Genomic DNA, 23,660 nt, shown 5'->3' with positions numbered 1-23,660 from the left:
GGCCGTCTTCTCACCATATCTTCACATGGTCTTCCCTCTGTGTGGGTCTGAGTCGGCGCCCTTTTTCTGCTTGGTCAGACAGTAAATATTTCGGTGGCATACAGTCTGTGTAGCAACTCTTCTACTTTGCTGCTGTAGCATGAAAGCAGCCACAGATGATACAGAAATGAATAAAAGTAACTGCTTTCTAGTGAAATTTTATTCACAAAAACAGATGGTCAGTCCTCATCCAGCATTACCAGAACCCCTCAGATAAACTGGTACTCAACCCCTTCCAGACCCCACAGAAAAGCACTCAGAGACCTGTTCTGGTGGAGGGGGTTGGAGGGGCGGCCAGACACTCCAGTCACAGAGACACACTCCCAAGTGACCCAAAGGACACCAGCTCAGGTGGTGAGCACTGACCACCAGGCTCCCCACAAAATAAGTCACCCAATTCCCGCCCATCCCCCGCCATCCAGCCCCTCAGAACCGCCTTCACTAGACTGGACAATGGGTGGTGAAGCTCCAGGCTCAGAAGAGCTCCCTAACTCCCTCCTCCTGATACGACCTCCCTTCTCCATCAAAGCCCTCATACCTTCAGCGACTCTGAAGAACACTGATTGTCTCTGTGTCCCATTGATTTATCTCTTAGGTGACTCTGCTGGGCTTCTCCTTTGAGCAAAGTGACTGGTGGGAGAAGCTTCCGTAGTTGGTAAGACTTGGCTATCAGCCTCAAATGACATGGCAGGGGGACTGCTGGCTTCGCGGCCCTTTAGGAATTTGTATTAATGGGATCATACAGTATGTGGTCTTTTGTATCTAACTTCTTTTTTGCACTGTGGTGTTTGTGAGATTTATCTGTATTGTTGTGATCATAGTTTCTTCATTTTCATTGCTGATTAGTGTTCCGTTGTATGAGTGGATCAAATTTATCAATACCTACCTGTTCTACTACTGATGCCCATTTGGGTGGCCTCCAACTTGGGGCCGTCACAAATGATGCTGCTATATGCACTGTCCTCCATGTCTTCTGGGGCACAGGCGCTTGGGTCTCTGTTGAGTGTGTGCCCAGGAACGGAATTGCCCCATCGTTAGGTGCTCGGTGTTAGAGGCAGTGGATTCTGCAAACAGTCTTCTAAAGCAGTTGTGGTGGTTTGCCCTTCCACTAGCAGAGAGGAGAATTCTTGCTTCTCTACATCAGAGGCTGACAAACGCTTTGTCTAAAGAGCCAGACAGTAAATGTTCTAGATTTTGTGAACTATAGCATATCCGTCACTGCTATCCAACTCTGGCCTTGCAGCATGACAGCAGTCCCAGGCAGCGTGTAGAAAAGTGATTATGGCCGTACTCCGATACAGCTGTGTTGGTGAAGCAGTCCATGGGCTGTGTTTGGTCCACAAACAAAAGGTTGGCTGCAGTTTACCAACCCTCGTACATTCTTTCCAACGTGCGGTACTTCCTAACTCAGACGTTCTGATGTTTATTTGCAGTTCTTCGAGGAAAAGTGAGAGGACCTCCTTGTGAAGCACTTCCGCATTCGCACGGCTCCTTGTTGAGGTTTTCGGCCCATGGGGTCGCCTGTCTTTTTCTCACTGAGCTCTACTTGCTCTTTATGTACTTCTGGGTGGATATCCTTCGTCTGTCACACGTTGACAGTCCTCTCACTGCATAGCTTGCCTTTTCTTTCTCTTTACGATGCTTCTTCATAGGGCGTTAAATCTGGCCTATATTGAAGGCATCCTGCCTTATATTTTCATTGTTTTTTTTTCTTCTATTTTTGCTAAATTCTTATGATGGATGCTTACCTTTTTAATTTTTAGTCTCGTTTATTTTACTTATTGGTCTCACTTGTTTTCATGTAAGACTGTAAATTTCCTTCTGGAACAGGATTAACTGCATGACCCAAGTTTTCCTATTAGTAATTCCATTATGATTCAGCTGTAAATATATTCTAGCTTCCATAATGATTTTTCTTTAGCTTATGAATTATTTGGAAATATGTGTTTATTTTTAAAGTATGGGTTTAAAAATCTTTCTTTTTGTCATTAATTTGGAAACCAGGTGGGTTAGAAGCTAACTGTGCTGCCAGAGGCCTTGGAGTGTCTCTGCAGTCGTCTGGGACTTGCTGAGCGGCCGCCTGGTCAGTTTTCAGGCGCGTTTCCAGCTTTTCGTGTTGAATGTGGGCTCCTGGTGCTGAGGCTTAGCTGATTGCCTCCCGCACCTTGAGATCCTGTCCTTTGCTCGTCGCCTGCACCCCGCTCCGCCTACTATCACAGACACTGGATTCCCTCAGGGCGAAACCAGCTTAAGTCGTTGTTTACCTATCTGGAGTCCCATTTTTGTTTAATTATTTGGTCTCTGAGAATTTCAGATATTGTTTTCATCCCAGTAATCACCAACTCAATGGACATGAGTTTGAGCAAGCTCCGGGAGTTGGTGATGGACAGGAAAGCCTGGTGTGCTGCGGTCCGTGGGGTCACAGAGTCAGACGCGACTGAGCGAGTGAACTGGACTGAATACACATGGCAGCAGCTTTTACGTGTTACATCTGGTATATTGAGTTGTTTTATTTTGTTGGAAGAGCTTCTGCATCTGCTCCTTTCCGGCTGCGCTGGGTCTCTGCCTGCGCTCAGGCTTCCTCTGGTTGCAGTGGGCAGGACTCCTCTAGTGGCGGTGCTCTCCCCATGTGGGGCACAGGCTCCAGGCTGCGCGGGCTTCGTGGCTCCTAGGCATGTGAGATCTTCCCGGACCACGGATCAAACCTGTGTCCCCTGATTTCTAACCACTGGATCACCAGGGAAGCCCTGTTCAATGTAAGGGTTCATAGTCAGACAAACTGCCAGTAGCAAAATCTTCGATAGTTTATTTGTGATTATACTGAGTAGAAACGTATAGATATTTTGCATAAATTAATAAATTCTGTATTGAAAATATTGTCATGAAGCCTGAGTATTTTCATTTAATGGTTGTATCTTGAAGCTCTTTTCAAGTCGTACTTAAAAGTTGTTTTTTTTTATAATAGCAATCAGGTAATTTGAAACTTCTTATTTCAGACAAACTAGAAAAGTTGAACAAATACATACAGCATCTGATTGAAAGCGACAGCAAGGTTTCAAGGTAAGGAAAAATTACCAGGCTAATGCAAAAAGGGCTTCTGTCAGCTGAAAAAAGCCGTATCAAAATTGAAATGGAAATTCACCCAAAGACTTAGCATTCATTTTACTGGTTAACACGTATTACAAGGAACATGGTATTTTTTTTTAAATCTTTTTTAGATGTATAGCTCACTGGTAAAGAGTCCGCCTGCCAATGCAGGAGATGCAGGTTTGATCCTTGGGTGGGGAAGATCCCCTGGAGAGGAAATGGCAACCCATTCCAGTATTCTTGCCTGGAGAGTCCCATGGACAGAAGAGCCTGGCGGGCTGCCGTCCACAGTTGCAAAGAGTCGGACACGACTGAGCGACTGAGCGTATGTGCATGTGTGGTCTTCCGTGATGTTATCCTGTTTCTAGTGAAGTGGCTGAATATATCCCAGGGAGAGGCAACTAGTTATATTCAAACACTATTTTTTAAAAAGTTAACTTCAGGAAAAATTTCAAAACCCCCTCAAAACCCTACAAAACCCTTTCAATTATGTTTTTATTGGGCTTCATCAATTTCGTTCATCAAATGAAAGAGAACTGGTACCTGTGTTGCATTTAATTTTAATTATTGATGTTTGCATTAAGTTCTCTGTTGGTGTCACTCAAGCTTGGTTCATATTATTACTACTAACCTTGAGTCTGTACCCAAATATTTCCTAAATAGATACAGGCAGGAATGTGTGATTCTGACTCCTTATTTTTCGATGGGCATAGAAAGATTTCCAAGTTACATATTGTTTCTTTCCTCTAGAAGGTTATAGCTGCTGGTTCAGCTATTCATAACTTTATGAGGCAGATAATGGACATTTCAGTTCTCTGGTGAAAGTAAATTGCCCTCTCCTTAGAAAAATGCACATGTGTAAACACAGTTCTAGCAGAGTCATGAATACTTGGCGCGTCCGTTCCTGAGTCCCAGCCGAGCAGGCTGAGCAGGCTTTCCTCCAGCAAGGTCTTAACCTTGACACCTTAGAGGCTTGGGTCTTCCTGTGGGGTGTGTGTGTCCCCCCGACCCCAGAACTCATACCTTGAGATCCTAACCCTCAAGGGGATGGCAGTAGGAAGTGGAGCCTTTGGGAGGCGAATGGGGCTTGAGGAAGGGGTCCTTTCGAATAGGATTAGTACCCTCATAAAGGAAGTCAGAGAGCCCCCTGCCCCCTTGGTGCGCGTGTGAGGACACAGCAGAGAGACAGTGTCTGTGAACCAGGAGGTGGGATCTCCCCAGACACTGAACCTTCTGGCACGTTGACCTTGGACTCCCAGCCTCCAGGACATGAGAAGTAAAGTTCTGTTGTTTATAACCCCTGGAACATAACGGCCTGAACTGGCTGAGACAGGCGTGTGGACGTGAGCCGCTGTCAGCCCCTCCATGATCATGGTGCTGTCACGACTGTGGAGAAGTGACAGGTTCTTCCTGGAAAGATCTTGGGATGTTATAATTGTGTGTGGATGAGAATCAAGGCAGTTCCTGGTGCCTCCCTCCCTCTCTCTGGACCCCGGAAGCCAGAAGGGTGTGGTCTCATTGGCGGCCCTCATTGGTCTGCGCCTACTCTCTGATGCAGCCTACGAAAATCGAGAGTTGGGGTGGCAGTGCCTCTCAGCTTGCCTGGGGCAGGCCGGTGGTGTCTGCTGGCCTGTACACTTTCACTACTGCTTCCTTCCACTATCACTCTCAAGTGTCCCAGGCAGGAGAGCAAATCGCGTGCTCACCCAGCTCAAGAGTGAACAGGCCTTGACCAGTTTCTAGCTTTATTTCTTGCCAGCCGAGCCGATTCCATCTCCAAGCCCCACCCTTCCCGGTTCCCCGCAGCGCGGTCTACACTTCCTCTTCCTCGTCATACTCCGTGGTCCAGACTCTGATCTGCCTGATCAGAAGCCAGGACTCCTGGGCCTCCAGCACCAGCAGCCGGATGCAGCCCAGCGCCTCCAGGGAGTCTTCTTCATAAGACACCACCTGGTCCAGGCGTCCCTCCACCACGGGGCCGAGCAGGGTGTAGCGAGCACAGCCCTGGAGGTCCTCCAGGGGCCCATAGCCCAGCTCCACCTGCCCTCGCTGCAGCTGGTGCTTCCTGTCTTTGTCGGAGCCCGTCAGCACCTCGACGCGGGTGACCTTCTGGGGCTTCTCCAGGATCACCGTCAGGTAATTGCCTCGGATGGGGTTGAGGGTGGCGAAGCTCTCCTTGTTCAGGGTGTAGGCGTACTGCGGGATGTTGTTGGACAGCATCACCATGTCTGTGCGCACACTGGCTGTGGGGTTGTCGGGCTCACCAAAGACCTTCTCCTTGTCTGCAGGGAAGCAGGAGCTCTCCAGCCTGGAACGGTCGCCCACATGGTGGAAGACTGAGGAGCCGAAGCGGATCGGCGTGTTCTGGGCCAGGAGAAGAGGGAACTCAGAGAGAAGCACGTGCGTGGGGGTGTCCCTGGGGAACACGAGGAGGAAGGAGGCCAGGCGGGGGAGGTCGCTGGAGTGGAACACCTTCCCCGCGAAGCTCAGGCTAGAGAACTCCAGGGTCACCCAAGGCAGCTCCTTCCAAGCAGACAGCGTCCAGTAGATGGTGGAAATGAACCTGGGCTTGCAGCGAACCCGGTCGTCCAGCATCAGGAAGTATTCGGAGAGGTTGGCAGCGAAGTTCATGAGGAGGGCGTGGTCGGCCTTCTGCGCGGAGTACAGGGCCTCGCAGGGCGAAGGGCGGTCCTCGGGCCTCAGGGTCCCCAGGGGAGGGGGCCCACCGAGCTGGCCCCAGAGCACCAGCAGCTGCCGGGCCTCGATGTGTGTTCGGAAGAGGTCAGAGATGCTGGCCACCATCTGGCTGAGCCGTTCAGGGTCGGAGTCCGACAGGGACACCAGCACCACGACACAGCCCAGCTCGGGGCCCGAGGACGCCTGGAACAGGGACCGCAGGGTGTCCAGGAGGCCGCTCTCGTGGGGATGCAGTGCCGAGGAGACGCCCACTGTCAGCAGCTCTGGGAGCGGGGAGCAGCGGTTAGCACCTCCCGAGGGTGGGCAGGTCCCAGGCCTCACCCTGCGGCCACCCTAAGGGCCAGTGCCCGAGACAACTGCCCACTTCCATTCCCAGGGAGAGCTGACTGCTGGGCAGGAGAGGGATGCGGCTTGCTTTCCTCTCTGTTTTGAAAGGCTGTTGGCCGGGGCAGGGGGTGGGGGCCGTGGGGGGTGTCCTTTGAAGGACAATGCTCCCTTCGATGGAGAAGGTTGCCAGGTCCAACGGGATGTTTGCTGGCCTTGACCTCAGAGTTATCCTAGTGGCTGTGTGTCTGCCAGACCTGGGTTGGAGGCTCTTCGGGGAACTGTGTAGACCCGTGGGCCCTGGCAGTGCGGAGCCCAGGGTCCCTATCTCTGCCCCTCCCCGTCTGGCCAGGCTCTCTCCTCACCTCCCGCGGGCTCTCTCCCACCTGTCCCCCTCCCCAGGGGGCCTGTCCTGAGTGAGTTTCCCTGATGGACAGTCCTTGAGAGGCTGCTCTGTGCTTCTTAGCCTGTTGCTCACGCGGGCGCGGGCAGGTACGGAGCAAAGACACCTGCCCCGCACTCCGCGACCGGCCCAGGCTTGGAGCACCCTCTGTCCCCGCCCTCCTTCTCCTGGCCAGTCTGTGCCCTGGTCTGCCGTCTCCCAGTCTGGCCACCACCTTGCGCCTACTCACTCTTTTCGTGGGGAGGGGCCCCAGCCAGGAGCTTGTACTTGGCGCGTTGAAGCCCCGGGGAGGCTTTCTCCATGTCCCTGAAGGCCCGCAGACGGTTCTCGACTTCGGAGCTGATTTGCTGATGGCTGAGTTGCCATAGGATTTTCTTCTTTTCCTCCTGCTCAGAGTAAGGTGAGCTGAGAGCCAGGCCAGGCAAGCCTGGCATGCGGCCAACCAGTACCCCCCTCATCATGGACACACACAAGGCTCTCTAAAAGGGTTAGGGGGTCCCCCAGCTTGTGCAGAAGGCCGACGGGAAGGGCCTGGCTTATGCAGCATGGAGACTCACCTGGCCCTACCTGGCCCGTGTCTGACTACTCCACCCTCGAGCTGGCAAAGGTCACTTAACTCGGCTCAGCCCGTGCTGGGCTCTGCGACAGACGCTGAAGGCTGGTGTCTGGTCCTGTGCTCAGCTCTGTTTGGCCAGTTCTGACCGCACACACATCTCTGAAGCACCTTCCTTCACCCACCCTATGCTAAGCTCGGGCTGGTCTGAGGCCTTCCAGAACAGCGTGGGCTCTAGGCCCAGGCATGGCCTGGGTGGGACTCGGTCTCCTCCAGGTGCAGCAGTGCCTGCTGCTGAGGAGTTCCTTCGGGGCTCAGGGATGTGGCCCCCAGGTGGCCCTCCCGGCAGGCGGGTCTTGGCAGCCCCTGTGCACGTGAACACCCTCCCTTCCTCCTCGCCTTTACCCCAACTTTGTATCAAGGCTGGCTCAGCACTGATCCTGTCTCTGACCCTCTCCTGATCCTTCCAGAGATTTCTCCTTAGAGCGCACGCGGTGAGGCTAGGGCGTCTGCGTAACTGGGAAGACTCCCCGCTGAAGGACCGGCACGTGGTCCGAGGGGACTCACGGGGACTCACCGCCAGTAAACTGTATGTCAGCTGCTCTTCAAGCCTGTCTTGGAGGAAGGAGCCCAGGAGGACCAGGGGCATGACGACCACGAGGCACTTGCAGAGGCAGCCGTGCACGGTGCGGGGAGCGGGAGCAGCTCTGCGGAGACAGGCAGGTATGGGCCTGGCGCGCTCCGGCTCCACTTCCTCCCCGCCTCTCCTGGAGTCTCCGGAAGCCTTCCTGCCCTGCTGACCTGCCCCTGCTGATGGCCCCCGGGAGACAGGCCAAGGCTGATGGCCCCCGGGAGACCGAGGCCAAGGCTGATGGCCCCCGGGAGACTGAGGCCAAGGCTGATGGCCTCCGGAGATACCGAGGCCAAGGGGGCTGGTTGCGTCTAGCCCCCTCCCCTTCTTCTCTTCCGTTGGGGCTTCCAGCTGAGACCGGAGCAATGTCTGTCCTGTATCTGCTCTTGGAGTGGCAACCCTGCCCAAAGGACGCATTGCCAAGAGGACAGGCAGGGCTCGGCGTTAATTAGGGCTTCCCCAGGCCTCAGACTCAACTGGCATCTCCACCCGGGTGTGACTGGCCAGTGACAGGGGCCCTTCTGTCAGCTCTCACTGCCTTCTGAGCCTGCTCCTTCCCGGGATTATGGTTGACAGATTACGAGGTTCTGAGTCAAGTCAGAGGGACTGAGGGAAGCTGATTAGTTCATGTCTCTCTCCCATCCCTGGCTGGTCAGAGGGTGGAAACCTTAAGTGGCTGGAAATTCCTAATCACGTGACGTCTTGACCGGGTTTAGAGTGTTATGTCCATGGAGATTTTTTTCTCATAGAAAAGGTGCTTTGAGGGTTTATCAGAGAGCAGAGATTTCCCTGAGATCAAGGAGAAAACCCTTTAATGCTGCAAGACGGGGGCCCAGAGGGCTCTTCTGAAGTGGCCGAACCTGGGCATCCCTCCCGGGGGACCCTGCTTGACAACCCTTGTTCACCTTGAATGGGGGCTGCCCAGCACCCCAGCCTCGTGGCCGGTACCTGCTTCTGGGTGAGGCCAGGGTCAAGTCTGCAAGCCAGCTTTCCAGGCTTTTGTCTCAAGCCCAGGAGTCTGGAAGTTAACTGTCAGTTTGAGTCAGTAGATGAGGGGTGGGTATTGAAGAACCCCTTCCCCGACCGGAGAGCTCCCATCCTGCCCTCCATCCCAGGCTGCATGCTGGGTCTCTAAGGCATCACAAGCTGGTCCCAAAGCTCCAGTTCTCCCCCAGGCCCAGGACTGCCCAGGCCTCTGAAGTTCCCTTCTCTTCTCTTTCTCTGGCCTTTTTCGTTATTAAGAATATATTTCAGTTCTTTCTTCTCTCCCTCCCCAGCTTAAGGTAAACAGAATAATAACTTTACTTATATAAACTGCAAAATGATTACCACCATAAATTAACATTCGTCACTTCATACAGATACCAAAAAGAAAAAAAAAGGAAAAAAAAGTCCTTATGATGAGAATTTTTAAGATTTACTTCCTCAGCAGCCGTCAAATATACTCCACAGTAGCGATCACTGCGGCCGCCTTGCCGTCCATCAATCGGCAGGACCCACTCATCTGATGCCTGCAAGCTCGAGCCTTTTGATGCCCTTCCTCTAGCGCCCCCTCCCACCCCACCTCTGGGAGCCACAAATCTGATCGCTTCTGTGCCTGCTGTTTATTTCACAGACCACTGAGATCGTACAAAGTTTGTCTTTCTCTGTCTGACTCATTTCATTTAATAGAGTGCTCTCCGGTTCTGTCCTGGTCACAAACGGCAGGATTTCCTTCTTTTCGTGGCCACACGGCATTCCTTTGTGTGTGTCTCTGTGTGTCCATCATGCTTTCTTTATCCATAATAGTGTGGTTTTGACTAGCCCACCTAAGAACTGTAGTCTTCTAACCGGACAGAACCTTTTGAACTAAAGACTTTTCTCCCCTCCTCTCTTCCCCTCTTTGAATCTTCTTCCAAGCTTTTCCCCTTCCCCCCGCCCCCACCCCCCGTCTTTTCTCCTCTGGGAATCAAAAAACAAAAAAGCAAGCAAACAAAAGCCATTAAAAGCTTTGTTCTGAAGTTAGGATGGTTATAAAGAATCTCTAGAAAAATTTTTTTCCTTGCATTAAAAAGTTATGTATAGGGACTTCCCTGGCGATCCAGTGCTTAAGACTGCGTCCACCGCAGGGGCACAGGCTCGACCCCTGGTCCAGGAACTAAGGTCCCACGTGCCTCATGGGCAAAATAAATGAATAAAAATACTTTAAAACCTCAAATAGTCATGGATTACTCTGATGTTCAATGTACTTTTTTTCTTTTATGGTCACTGCTTTTTAAACCCTGTTTAAGAAATACTGTATACTAGATTTGCAAAGATATTCTCTTATGAATCTTTCTAGAGGCTTTACAGTTTTGGTTTGCCCCTCCAGCTTTATTGAGTTATGGCTGACAAATAAAAATTATGTGTATTAAGTGCACAACTTGATGCTTTGACGCAGATTTACACTGTGAAGTGATTGCCACAGTCGCCTCACGTGGCTGCCTCTTCCCTCCTTCTCTCTTCTCTCTTCTCTTCTTTTGGTTACTCTCCTCTGCTCTTTCAGCAAATCTCATGTACAACACGCAGCACCGGTGACTATGGCTACATTGCTGTACCTTAGCTCCCAAAGCCTATTCATCTTTGCTTCTTTTGATAAGACCTGCCCCCTCTTCCCCTCTTCCAGGTTCTGGCAACTGACATTTCTATTCTTTGCTTCTGTGAGTTTCACTATTGTAGGTTCCACATATAAACGCGATCAGGCAGCAGTTATCTCTCTGTGTCTGGCTTATTTCGCTTAGCACGCGGTCCTCAAAGTTCCTCCGTGTTGTCACAGAAGGCAGAATTTCCACCTTTTAAAAGGCTGTGTAATTCTCCCTTCGGTGTTTACGCAGCACGTTTTCTTTATCTGCTCCTCTGTCGGTAGAAATTTAGGCTGCTTCCTTTCTTGAATGATGCTGCAATGGACATGGCCGTGCAGGTGTCTTTTTGAGGTCCTGATTTCAGTTCCTTTGGATACATGAGTACCAAGAAACAGTATTGCTGAATCATAAGTTAGGTCTATCTTTAATTGTTGAGGAACTCCCATAATGGCTGTACCAATTTATGCTCCCATCAACACTGTACAAGTGTTTACTTTCCCTCAATTCCTAGCCAAAACTTATTATTATCATTAGTAAAAGCAATCCTAATAGAAGTGAGGGGATATCTCATTGGGGTTTTGGTTTCAATCTCCCTGATGACTAACGAGGGCTTCCCTGGTAGCTCAGACTCTGCCTGCAATGCAGGAGCCCCCGGACGACTAATGATGTTGAGAGAGAGTCTTTCCATGTGCCTGTTGGCCATTCACAATGCCTGCTTTTGAGAAATGTCTCTAAAGGTCCTTTGCCCATTTTTAATTGAGTTGTTATTATTGTTTTTTTGCTGTGGACTTGAATGACTCCCTTACGTATTTTACACATGAACCCCTTGTCAGATAAATATCCCGCAAATAAATGCCTTCTGTTTAGGGGCTGCTGTCCCGTTTTCTCATCTGTCCATGGTTTCCTTCACTGTGCAGAACACAGTGCTCGTTTTTAACTTCAGGTCTATGTTCGTCTCAAGTTCACGTTTGCGTGTGGTGTGAGTCAGGGGTTGAGGTTCGTTTCTTTGCACGGACACCCAGTTGTTCACACTGGTTTTGGAAAACGCGTCCCCGCGCCTTCTGAGTTACCTTGGCATCTTGGCAAAATCCAGGAGGGGTGTAAGCCTGCAGCTGTGTGCACTCCCGTATCGTCCTGCTGGTCTGCTTTTGCTGCAGCCTGTGTGACAGCACGCTGTGCCCCTCCCCCTCCACGAGGTCACAATGCCGGTGTCCTGTGTGTTCAGTTCAGGAGCCTGCGTGGGACCCAGTGCCGCCGGCTCTCCCGCGTGGACGAGCAGGGGTCCACGTGCAGTGCCATCTCTGTGACAAACCACAGCGGTTTCTGCGCGCCCCTGTTCCTTGGGGATGGTTCTCTAACCTGGCGCCTAACCTGTACCATTTTCTTAGAATAATTTATTAGTTTTTCAGTTTCTAGGTCAGCTTTCTTGATGGATGCCTTACAAACCATTTTTGCCGTCCGGCTCACGGCGCTTTAGCAAGTGTGTGCAGCTGTGGAGCCGCATTGCCATCGAGATGGAGGGCAGTCCCTGGAGAGGCGCTCTGTGCCCTTCACAGCCAATGTCCGCTTCCCCGGCCCCAGCCCACCCCCAGGTCTGGAGGACCGCTGATATGTTTTCCATCACTGTGGTCTGCCTTTTCTAGAATTTACCTATGTTTATCTTTCTATGATTTCTGAGGAGCATTTCAGTTGTTTTAGCGTTTGAATACAGTGAATAAAGCTGCTCTAGAAATCAGCGGGCAAGTTTCTGGGTAAATAAGAGTGCGATGGCTGGTCTGTGGGGTAGGTGCAGGTTTAACTTCGTAAGAAGCGGCCGGGCTGTTCCCCAGAGTGGCTGCACCCCTGTGCATCCCCATCAGTTGCCTGCTTGGCCGCACTCGCTACTTCAGTCCTTCAGTCTGAGCCATTCCAGCAGGGCTGAGTTGGGGTCTCACTGTGCTTTATCCCTTTTGTAAATTAAGACGATTTACATACAGTAAAACCCACCTTCTTCCTTGTAGCGTTCCCTAACTTTTCACCGCACACACCCAGCTGCGCAGTCACCATTGCAATCAGGCTGCGGCCTGGCGCGACACCATCGCCTCGAAAGCTCCTCGGGCGCCTTTGGAGCCAGCCCTTTCCCTCACTTCTAGCCCACGGTGACCACGCTCCTGCTCTCTGCCCCCAGAGCGTCCTGGCAGTGGAGCCACGCCGTCTGTCTCCTCGAGCCTGCCTCTTCCCCATTCACGCTGCTGAGAATCATGCTTCGCGAAGCTTGGCGCCTCCTTCGTCTTCCCGCTGAGAGACGCTCTACTGCGCGTGTGGTCCGCAGCATCTCTGCAGTCACAGTTTGCTGGATGTTTGGGCTGCTTCCAGCCTTTGGCAATCACAGATAAAGCTGCTAAAGACGTTCCCTTTCAGGTTTTTGTGTGATGTGTTTTTATTTCTCTCAGATAAACACCCAGGAGTGCAACTACTGTCATATGATGTATTGTTCACGTTACAAGAAACTGCTGAACTTTTTCTAAAGTGGTGCCTCATTGTAAACACCCACCGGCATTGTACGGGAGTTCCAGTTGCTCTTCAGCGATACCTGCTTGTCAGTTTAAAAAATTCAACCCTTACCGTAGGTATACACGTAGTATCTATTAGCAGCCATGGCTTACGGTGGGCTGGCTAAATTTGTAGGTGTGCCCACCGAAATGCAGACGCAGTGTCTCCGGGACCTCACTCACCAGTGGCTCCAAAAGACAGTGGTGAGGGAACATGCTGGGGGGACGTGCCAGGCCATCAGCTGGCATAGGAGCGGGTCGGGGTTACGTCCTTGCTGACCCATGACAGCAGTGAACTCCCTGGCGGGCTGGTCAAGAGCCTGGAAGTGTGGGGACAATGTCCGGGCTAGAGGAACGTGGCTGGATGACCGGGGACGTGCGCAGAGGGGGCAGGTTCACATCCACCAGGGAACACCCGTCGTGGAGGAGAGGCTGGGGGACGAGGAGGGCGGGCGATGGAGACCCCCGTGGTGCCAGCACGGCACACGTGTGAGCTGAGTGGCCACAGGGAGCCCCACCTGGATGAGGACTCGTTAAGGCTGACTCTGCTCCTGTTGTTCCTGGACGCACAGCCTGCACTCAGGACCGCGTGCAGAGACACCCAAGAGCATCCTTCCCCAGAAGCCCAGCCAGACGCCTCCCTGCTGACAAGCGGACCGTCTTCTCGGGAACAGGCACTCTGTCCACGTCTGAGTTTGCTCGCCTGCCTGAGGCACCCAGGCAGCACCGCTCTCTGAGGGTCGAGTCCACTGGCATGGGTGCCACAGGGCACAGCCCCAGACCAGGAGACCCCACCCCCAGCAAAGGAAGAAGGGGTGGGGCTCACGCCACCCTCTGACAGGCGTGTGGGGCGCCTCCGGGAGCTGACCACGTGCTGGGCTGCCTGCGGGGTGCGTGCAGCCCCTCAGCGGTAAGATTGTGAGGGTGGGCGTCGCCTCCCGTCCACACTCTCGGTGCTGAGAATGGCGCTCCCCCACCCGGCCCCCTGCAGCCAATCTCCAACCCCATCCAGCTCAGAGAGCCGGGCTCTCAGAGCTGCCTCAGCTCCATGACTCAGCGCTGTGCCCTTTCCCGACACGGTGCCACCCCTGGTGACCCCCGCCTTACGTGGGCACAGCAGCACCGCTCAGGAGTGCTGGACACGGTGCCCCAAGGCGGCCCAGCGGCAGCACCGTGCATTCAAAGTGACCTGCCCCCAAACCGGCCATAGACACGGCGGTCCCGAGTCCAGGGGTGTGCCTCCCCCAAGACCACTGCTCAGGAGACCCAGCTTCCACCATCAACCTTCTCCGGGCTTTGCTCTTCCACCTCTCAGCAGACACCTTGCTGGGTGACTCACAGAGAGATCAGATCCTTCTGGCAAGAGCAGAATCACCTTCCCAACACACGAGAAGAGAACAGGCCCATCCCTGTCCCCCGCCGTCTTGCCTTCCCTGCCCGCTCGGCCTAATTAGGTCAGAATAAGCTGCCCTCCTGTCCGAAGCGAGACCGCAGGCAGAGAGGACCTGGGTGTAAAGAAACTGGATGCTGCCTGGAGCCACGGCCTCTCTGGCCGCACCGAGCCGTGTCTCCTGTTGCGGGGCACGCGCTCTAGTGGGCACCGGGTCAGCAGTGGGGGCGCTCAGGGCTCCCTTGCTGTGGTGCTTGGGCTTAGCTGCCCTGCGGCCTGTGGGATCTTCGTCCCCCAACCAGGGATCGAAGCGACATCCCCTGCATCAGAAGGCAGCCACTGGGCCGCCAAGGAAGTCCCTGAGCTACTTTAAAAAACACCAGCAAAACGGAACAACCCCCCAGCCCACCCTCAACGCAGCAGGTGCCAGAGGTGTGCGGAGCCTTCCCCTCTTTCTTCCAGCAAGCAGGAGAGGACACCTCTCCCCAACCCGACCCCCATGGAAGATGTCCTCCGTCTGCTGGAAGGAGCGTGACGACGTTGCTGTCAGGGGCAGAGAGTGGATGAGAGAAGTCTGCAGACACAGACTTGGCTCAGCAACATTCTCATCTTCCATCACGTCCCCACGTCTGCGGTTCCTTCTGCACACTCGCCCCTCTTCACTCAACCCAACAGGAAAGCATTTAGGTTTTGCTGCTTCTCTGGGTCTTGATTTCCTCAGGAGGGCACCCTGGGTCACATAAAACCCGTGGGAAATGAGTGTGAATGCTCCTCTCCCGTGTACCTGCCCTGTGTCCATTTATTCCCAGGCCCAGCTCTGTGACCTATGCTAGGACGTTTCCGAGCATAGAATGGCAGGAATCTGTTCCTGCTCGGCGGCCCTCAAGAATACTCGGAGCCCATCAGAAGGGGGTCAGAGCTCCCCAGGTGACCCTAGCGGTAAAGAACCCACCTGCCAATGTAGGAGACGTAAGCGGTGCGGATCCGATCCCTGGGCCGGGAAGCTCCCCTGGAGGAGGGCATGGCACCCACTCCAGTATTCTTGCCTGGAGGATCCCGTGGACAGAGGAGCCTGGTGGGCTATGGTTCACCGGGTCGCAAAGAGTCAGACAGGATTAAGCAATTTAGCCCGCAGACTGGTGTCAAAGTTGTTGTTATGGACGACGGCCACGGGGTGGCAGCATTGCTTCAGGCGCAACGCTGGTTACTCAGGTGACCAGGGCCTGGGGGGAAGGTCCCGTTCCTTGCTTGTCAGTTCCAGCAGAATGTGCCAGAAGAAAACCCCAAAGCTTGTGTCTCAAGACTTCTTCTCCCTGTCCCTTTATCCCCTAGAACATCCCACTTCCTGCAACAGCACCATGGGGTCGGTGCTGGCATCACGGGTGGGGAGACCCTAACTGAGGAGGCTGGAGGTGGGACGCCCATCCCCAAGACCAGGAGCCCACGGAGCTCTGAGAGCTCCTCCCCCAGGCCCCAGCCCCGTGTGGGTGCAGCCGCTTGGCTTCACTTCAGGAGGGCATGCCCTGATCTGGACACTGTGGGCTCAAGCAGGGGAGCAGGCCCTCCAGGGCCATCAGAGGCACTCGTGGGTGGGCACACCCTCCCAGCGCCCCCAGCCTTGGGAACCAAGCTTGCTCAAGCTCTGGGGCTGCGACCCCAGCTCAGGCCACCAAGGCCTGTGGGAACAGAGTCAGCGTTCTGGTCTTCTTTTTTCAGTATATTTGGAATTGGAGTCTATAGGTGATTTACAACGTCCTAGTTTGATTTTTTTTCTTTTTGATCTACAGCAACTTGATTTGTTTAGATGTCAGTTCAGTTCAGTCGCTCAGTCGTGTCCAACTCTTTGCGACCCCATGAATCGCAGCACGCCAGGCCTCCATTACCAACTCCTGGAGTTCACTCAGATTCATGTTTATCGAGTCAGTGATGCCATCCAGCCATCTCATCCTCTGTTGTCCCCTTCTCCTCCTGCCCACAATCCCTCCCAGCATGAGTCTTTTCCAATGAGTCAAGTCTTCACATGAGGTGGCCAGAGTACTGGAGTTTCAGCCTCAGCATCAGTCCTTCCAGTGAACACTCAGGGCTGATCTCCTTTAGGATGGACTGGTTGGATCTCCTTGCAGTCCAAGGGACTCTCAAGAGTCTTCTCCAACACCACAGTTCAAAAGCATCAATTCTTCGGTGCTCAGCTTTCTTCACAGTCCAACTCTCACATCCATACATGACCACTGGAAAAACCATAGCCTTGACTAGACGGACATTTGTTGGCAAAGTAATGTCTCTGCTTTTCAATATGCTGTCTAGGTTGGTCATAACTTCCCTTTTTTCAGGCTCTTTTCCATATAGATTATTCCAGTGTCGAGTGGTGTTCCTCCTGCTATACAGCAGACCCTTGATTATTTTGTAAACAATAGTGTTCATATGTTAGTCTGAACCAGCTAATTCTTCCTGGCTTCCCACCTTTCTTTTGTGGTAGCCGTACGTTTCTTTTCTAACTCTATGAGGCTCTTTTTCGTTTGTAGAGTTCATTCATATACGTGTTTAGACCCCACCTTGGGCTCCAAAATCACTGCAGATGGTGACTGCAGCCATGAAATGAAGACGCTTGCTCCTTGGAAAAAGGGGACGACTGCCGAGGTCCAGCCCCCACAGGATCCAGGGGAACCTGAAGGAAAAGCAGCGTCGGCGGATGATTTAGAGAGAGATAAGGAAAGAATGTTGTAGATAAGAAAACAGAGGAGAGAAAGAGGCTGATATTCCTTGGTTTACATAGAAAGCCAATAACACTCCGAGACAAGGAGCTTGCCCTGTTCACGAAGGCCACAGGGGCCCTCCCGGTCTCCCGAGGGAGTGAAGACGCAGAAGGTTTTCCCGTTCAGGTCTTAGAAACACGAGCAGATAAGTGAATGCAGGGAGCCTCCATGCTCCAAGGGATCAGCCTGAAAAAGAGAGTAAGAGAGAGAAAAAAGAAACACGGGGTGACCAAGCTGCTTCCGTGAGCGAGGCCCATTGTTTTTATCTTCAAAAGGGTCTTTTATACCTTTACTTGTACATAGAAGGACATGAAAGATGCAAAGTCATACAGAGTCAGCGCAAACATTACATCTGTTTTGCCTTTATCGAAACCAGGATTTTTTTCTGCAAACCTTTCCCATAGACAATGTTGTGTACATATCTTCTGGCCTTGGAGGCCTGTGGACATTTTATGACCCTCTTTTGATAAAGGCTGCTCAACCAGAAAACTTATTTTCCCTTGAAATGTTTTTTCTCTATATTTCTAATCTATGTCAGCCTCAGAAAGTATTAAACAGAGTTACATTTCTCAAGGAGCAAATGTGCAGTGAGTTACAAGAAAGAACCAATTAGCTCAAAAGTCTGATGTGGTTAATTTCAAGGCTACACTTGTTTTTCTCACTTTCCAACTATGTTAACTAATGCACTCCCAGGTGCACAGTGGATAAGAGATACAGGAACTTAGCAACAAGCATTGGCCCAATAATGAAATCTTACACCAGCACTACTCTAATAACTTTTAACTCTTTGAAAGGCTCTATGTTTTAGGCTTCCCGTGCCTCTCACACTTGGGGGGCTGTAAACAATCACATGCATAGTTGTAAAAGTCTGGGGAAACCTGCCAAGCAAGCTAGAATGCTAACAGAGGGGGTTTGAGCTGAGACACTCCTTTTATATGCAGGAGACTGTAAACTGGAGCTCTAAGTTAACTTTTTCCAGAGAAAGATGGTCAGGGATAGCCCACTGTTAATGTCAGAGGAGTTGGTGAAAGTCATGAAATAGTAGAACAGACAGACTCTGCTTTGGGGGCAGATGCTCGAGAAAGCCTAGGGAGCCCCTTGAGTCCTGAAGCCTTGCCTAACAGTTCTCCTCCACACGACCTTGTCATGGGGGGATCTCCCGTGGTGGCTCCCGGCAGACGACAGAGGATGAGATGGTTGGGTGGCATCACTGACTCGATGGACATGAGTTCGAGTAGGCTCTGGGAGTTGGTGATGGACAGGGAGGCCTGGCGTGCTGCGGTTCATGGGGTTGCAGAGAGTTGGATACGACAGAGTGACTGAACAGAACTGAGGCTCCACTGAGAAGTGATATCAAGGATATTTGTCTTTCTCTGTTTGTCTTACTTCACTTACATGATCATCTCCAGTCTCTTCCCTGTGGCTGGAAGTGGCGTCATCTCCTCCTGTTTGAGGGCTGAGTGATATTGCATTGTGTATATGTGCCCATGCTCTTTATCCACTCATCTGTCCTTCTGCACAGTTGTGGGGGGTGGGATAAATTAAGACTTTGGTGTTAAAACATACACAGTTCAGTTCAGTTCAGTCGCTCAGTCGTGTCCAACTCTATGCAACCCCATGAAGCGCAGCACGCCAGGCCTCCCTGTCCATCACCAACTCCTGGAGTTCACTCAGACTCACGTCCATAGAGTCAGTGATGCCATCCAGCCTCTCATCCTCTGTCGTTCCCAATCCCACCCAGAATCAGGGTCTTTTCCAATGAGTCAACTCTTCGCATGAGGTGGCCAGAGTATTGGAGTTTCAGCTTCAGCATCAGTCTTTCCAATGAACACCCAGGACTGATCTCCCTTAGGATAGACTGGGATCGCCTTGCAGTCCAAGGGACTCTCAAGAGTCTTCTCCAACACTACAGTTCAAAAGCATCAATTCTTTGGTGCTCAGCTTTCTTCACGGTCCAACTCTCACATCCATACATGATCACTGGAAAAACCATAGTCTTGACTAGATGGACGTTTGTTGGCAAACTGTCTCTGCTTTTGAATATGCTATATAAGTTGGTCATAACTTTCCTTCCAAGAAGTAAGCGTCTTTTAATTTCATGGCTGCAGTCACCATCTGCAGTGATTTTGGAGCCCCCCAAAATAAAGTCTGACACTGTTTCCACTGTTTCCCCATCTATTTCCCATGAAGTGATGGGACCAGATGCCATGATCTTTGTTTTCTGAATGTTGAGCTTTAAGCCAACTTTTTCACTCTCCTCTTTCACTTTCATCAAGAGGCTTTTTAGTTCCTCTTCACTTTCTGCCATAAGGGTGGTGTCATCTGCATATCTGAGGTTATTGATATTTCTCCCGGCAATCTTGATTCCAGCTTGTGCTTCTTCCAGCCCAGCGTTTCTCATGATGTACTCTGTATATAACTTAAATAAGCAGGGTGACAATATACAGCCTTGATGTACTCCTTTTTCTATTTGGAACCAGCCAGTCTGATCACACAGACCATAGCCTTGTCTAACTCAATGAAACTAAGCCATGCCACGTGGGGCCACCCAAGACGGGCGGGTCATGGTGGAGAGGTCTGACAGAATGTGATCCACTGGAGAAGGGAATGGCAAACCACTTCAGTGTTCTTGCCTTGAGAACCCCATGAACAGTATGAAAAGGCAAAATGATAGGATACTGAAAGAGGAACTCCCCAGGTCAGTAGGTGCCCAATATGCTACTGGAGGTCAGTGGAGAAATAACTCCAGAAAGAATGAAGGGGTGGATCCAAAGCAAAAACAATACCTAGCTGTGGATGTGACTGGTGACAGAAACAAGGTCCGATGCTGTAAAGAGCAATATTGCATAGGAACCTGGAATGTCAGGTCCAGGAATCAAGGCAAATTGGAAGTGGTCAAACAGGAGATGGCAAGAGTGAACGTCAACATTCTAGGAATCAGTGAACTAAAATGGACTGGAATGGGTGAATTAAACTCAGATGACCATTATATCTACTACTGCGGGCAGGAATCCCTTAGAAGGAATGGAGTAGCCATCATGGTCAACAAAAGAGTCAGAAATGCAGTACTTGGATGCAAACTCAAAACGACAGAATGATCTCTGTTCTCCACTTTCTTCAATTTAAGTCTGAATTTCACAATAAGGAGTTCATAATCTGAGCCACAGTCAGCTCCCGGTCTTATTTTTGTTGACTGTATAGAGCTTCTACATCTTTGGCTGCAAAGAGTATAATCAGTCTGATTTCGGTGTTGATCATCTGGTGATGTCCATGTGTAGAGTCTTCTCTTGTGTTGTTGGAAGAGGGTGTTTGCAATGACCAGTGTGTTCTCTTGGCAAAACTCTGTTAGCCTTTGCCCTGCTTCATTCCGTATTCCAAGGCCAAATTTGCCTGTTACTCCCGGTGTTTCTTGACTTCCTACTTTTGCATTCCAGTCCCCTATAATGAAAAGGACATATTTTTGGGGTGTTAGTTCTAAAAGGTCTTGTAAGTCTTCATAGAATCGTTAAGCTTCTTCAGCGTTACTGGTCCATTCAGGTATGACCTAAATCAAATCCCTTATGATTATACAGTGGAAGTGAGAAATAGATTTAAGGGACTAGATCTGATAGACAGAGTGCCTGAAGAACTATGGATGGAGGTTGGTGACATACAGGAGACAAGGATCAAGACCATCCCCACGGAAAAACATACACACTAATGCATATCAAATAGAGAACCAAAAAGGACCTACTGAATAGCTGCTGAACACACCGTAATAACCTATATGGGAAGAGGAACCCAAAAAGGGAAAGATATGTGTCTAAACATAAATGAGTCAAGTTCTTGTACACCTGGAACAAACACAAGATCTGACCAGCTCTGCTGCTGCCGCTGCCGCTAAGTCGCTTCAGTCGTGTCCAACTCTGTGTCACCCCATAGACGGCAGCCCACCAGGCTCCCCCGTCCCTGGGATTCTCTAGGCAAGAACACTGGAGTGGGTTGCCATTTCCTTAAAAACCTGTGCTGGTGGGCGCTTAATAGTCACAAGACCTGCGGGGCTCTAAATCACCTCCCCTCAAGACATGTCCTAGGGGAGGTCATCGAAAAAGAATTCAAGAGATCGCAGACATTCAAGAAGCCAATTTCAAGAGGTAAATTTTACTCGCACTGCTGTATTTAAAATGGATACCCAACAAGGACCTACTGCCTAACACAGGGAACTGTTTTCCATGCTCTGCGTCAGCCCGGATGGGAGAGGAATTTGGGGAGAATGGACACAAGAGCATGCATGGCGGAGCCCTTTGCTGTCCGCCTGAAACCACCACTGCACTGTTAGTCGGCTCTCAGTTCAGTTCAGTTCAGTCGCTCAGTCGTGTCCAACTGTTTTCGACCCCATGAATCACAGCACGCCAGGCCTCCCTGTCCATCACCAACTCCCGGAGTTCACCCAAACTCATGTCCATCGAGTCGGTGATGCCATCCAGCCATCTCATCCTCTGTTGTCCCCTTCTCCTCCTGCCCACAATCCCTCCCAGCATCAGAGTCTTTTCCAATGAGTCAAGTCTTCACATGAGGTGGCCAGAGTACTGGAGTTTCAGCCTCAGCATCAGTCCTTCCAGTGAACACTCAGGACTGATCTCCTTTAGGATGGACTGGTTGGATCTCCTTGCAGTCCAAGGGACTCTCAAGAGTCTTCTCCAACACCACAGTTCAAAAGCATCAATTCTTCGGTGCTCAGCTTTCTTCAGAGTCCAACTCTCACATCCATACATGACCACAGGAAAAACCATAGCCTTGACTAGACGGATGTTTGTTGGCAAAGTAATGTCTCTGCTTTTCAATATGCTATATAGGTTGGTCATAACTTTTCTCCCAAGGAGTAAGCGTCTTTTAATTTCATGGCTGCAATCACCATCTGCAGTGATTTTGGAGCCCCCCCCCCCAAAAAAAAAAACTCTGACACTGTTTCCACTGTTTCCCCATCTATTTCCCATGAAGTGATGGGACCAGATGCCATGATCTTCGTTTTCTGAATGTTGAGCTTTAAGCCAACTTTTTCACTCTCCACTTTCACTTTCATCAAGAGGCTTTTTAGTTCCTCTTCACTTTCTGCCATAAGGGTGGTGTCATCTGCATATCTGAAGTTATTGATATTTCTCCCAGCAATCTTGATTCCAGTTTGTGCTTCTTCCAACCCAGCATTTCTCATGATGTACTCTGCACAGAAGTTAAATAAGCAGGGTGACAATATACAGCCTTGAGGTACTCCTTTTCCTATTTGGAACCAGTCTGTTGTTCCATGTCCAGTTCTAACTGTTGCTTCCTGACCTGCATATAGGTTTCTCAAGAGGCAGGTCAGGTGGTCTGGTATTCTCATCCCTTTCAGAATTTTCCACAGTTTATTGTGATCCACACAGTCAAAGGCTTTGGCATAGTCAATAAAGCAGAAATAGATGTTTTTCTGGAACTCTCTTACTTTTTCAATGATCCAGCGGATGTTGGCAATTTGATGTCTGTTTCCTCTGCTTTTTCTAAAACCAGCTTGAACATCAGGAAGTTCACGGTTCACGTATTGCTGAAGCCTGGCTTGGAGAATTTTGAGCATTACTTTACTTAGTCGGCTATACTCCAATATAAAATAAAATGTTTTTTTGTTAAAAAGTCAGTTTTGGTTAGGGTAATCCTTTAGAATAAATGCAGCTCTGAGTGATTAAAATTTAGATCAACCAGTCAAAATGGTTTATCACCCATTGTTCTAAAACACTGACCCAGGGAACAAGTTGTGCTGGGGTAGCAGCGTATCCCTGCCCTCTAGCTGTGGTCCTTGGGCATCTGACTGCGGTGGTGTCTCCTGTTTCAGGCCGAGGGCCGCAGAGCGCAGGCCCAGTAAGTGCACTGGTGAGCTGCTCCACAGCTCGCGGAGGCTCCCTGGATCAGGGATTGAACCCGCATCCCCTGCCCTGGCAGGAAGAGTCTTGTCCACTGTGCTGCCAGGGAAGCCCCTCGTGGAGGTCATGTTACGTGCACGCCCACTGCATCGGGGGCTCCAGGCTTTCTTTCCCTTCGTACAGGAGGGGGCTGACAGGAACCGTCTTGCCAGCGGTTTGTTTTGGGAGAGCTGATCTCTGTCTGAAATCTGCCTGTGTGCATCTGAAGACGCTTCTCTCAGGGACACGGTGCTCGAGGAAAGCGGTGCAGCTACAGACAGCCGGTCCCGCCCAGCTGCCCGTTGGGCCCCTGTCCACCCTCCGGGAGGACCTCACCCCATCCCCTGTCCCCCTCCGGGGCTCAGCCTCACCTGATCCACGGTCCACACTGCGGATGGGCACGCTTCCTTTGCTGTGGCTGTGCAGTCGCTCAGGCGTGTCTGACTCTTCCGGGGAGGTCATGGGACCCGTCTTCACTGTCCTAGGAGGCTTCCTACACTGATTTCCACCTCCTCAGGCTGCGCCCTTAACTCAACAGGAGTAAAAATTCACCTCACAAGTGCATTTGCCGTAGTGAATGTGACTTTATTCCACAGCGCTCTCTTGGCCTCTCAGGGAGCCACTCCATCACTCCGTCCACCCTGATACACAAACAGCAGGAATGTTCCAGTCTTCGGGCTCATTCATCTCCGGACAGCAGTCATGCTAAGCGCCCGCGTTACTTGAGAAGCCTTTGCGTTCAA

General features: G+C 51.2%; 1 protein-coding gene across 1 annotated transcript; it reads right to left on the bottom strand.

The window, feature by feature from the left end:
* Positions 1-4,938: 4,938 nt before the first annotated feature.
* LOC138090319 (alpha-1,3-mannosyl-glycoprotein 4-beta-N-acetylglucosaminyltransferase-like protein MGAT4E) lies at positions 4,939-12,972 on the bottom strand. The gene is made up of 4 exons (XM_068985806.1): positions 12,939-12,972; positions 7,681-7,910; positions 6,780-6,936; positions 4,939-6,086 (listed from the first exon to the last, which is right to left on the bottom strand). Exons 1-4 carry the CDS (start codon positions 12,970-12,972, stop codon positions 4,939-4,941), a joined length of 1,569 nt encoding a protein of 522 aa, XP_068841907.1.
* Between the last annotated feature and the right edge of the window lie 10,688 nt (positions 12,973-23,660).

This window comes from Capricornis sumatraensis, chromosome 14, assembly GCF_032405125.1.
Source record: "Capricornis sumatraensis isolate serow.1 chromosome 14, serow.2, whole genome shotgun sequence".
Classification (NCBI taxonomy): domain Eukaryota; kingdom Metazoa; phylum Chordata; class Mammalia; order Artiodactyla; family Bovidae; genus Capricornis; species Capricornis sumatraensis.
Note: the sequence above shows the minus strand (reverse complement) of the source record. Positions and strands in the feature narration are given on the sequence as shown.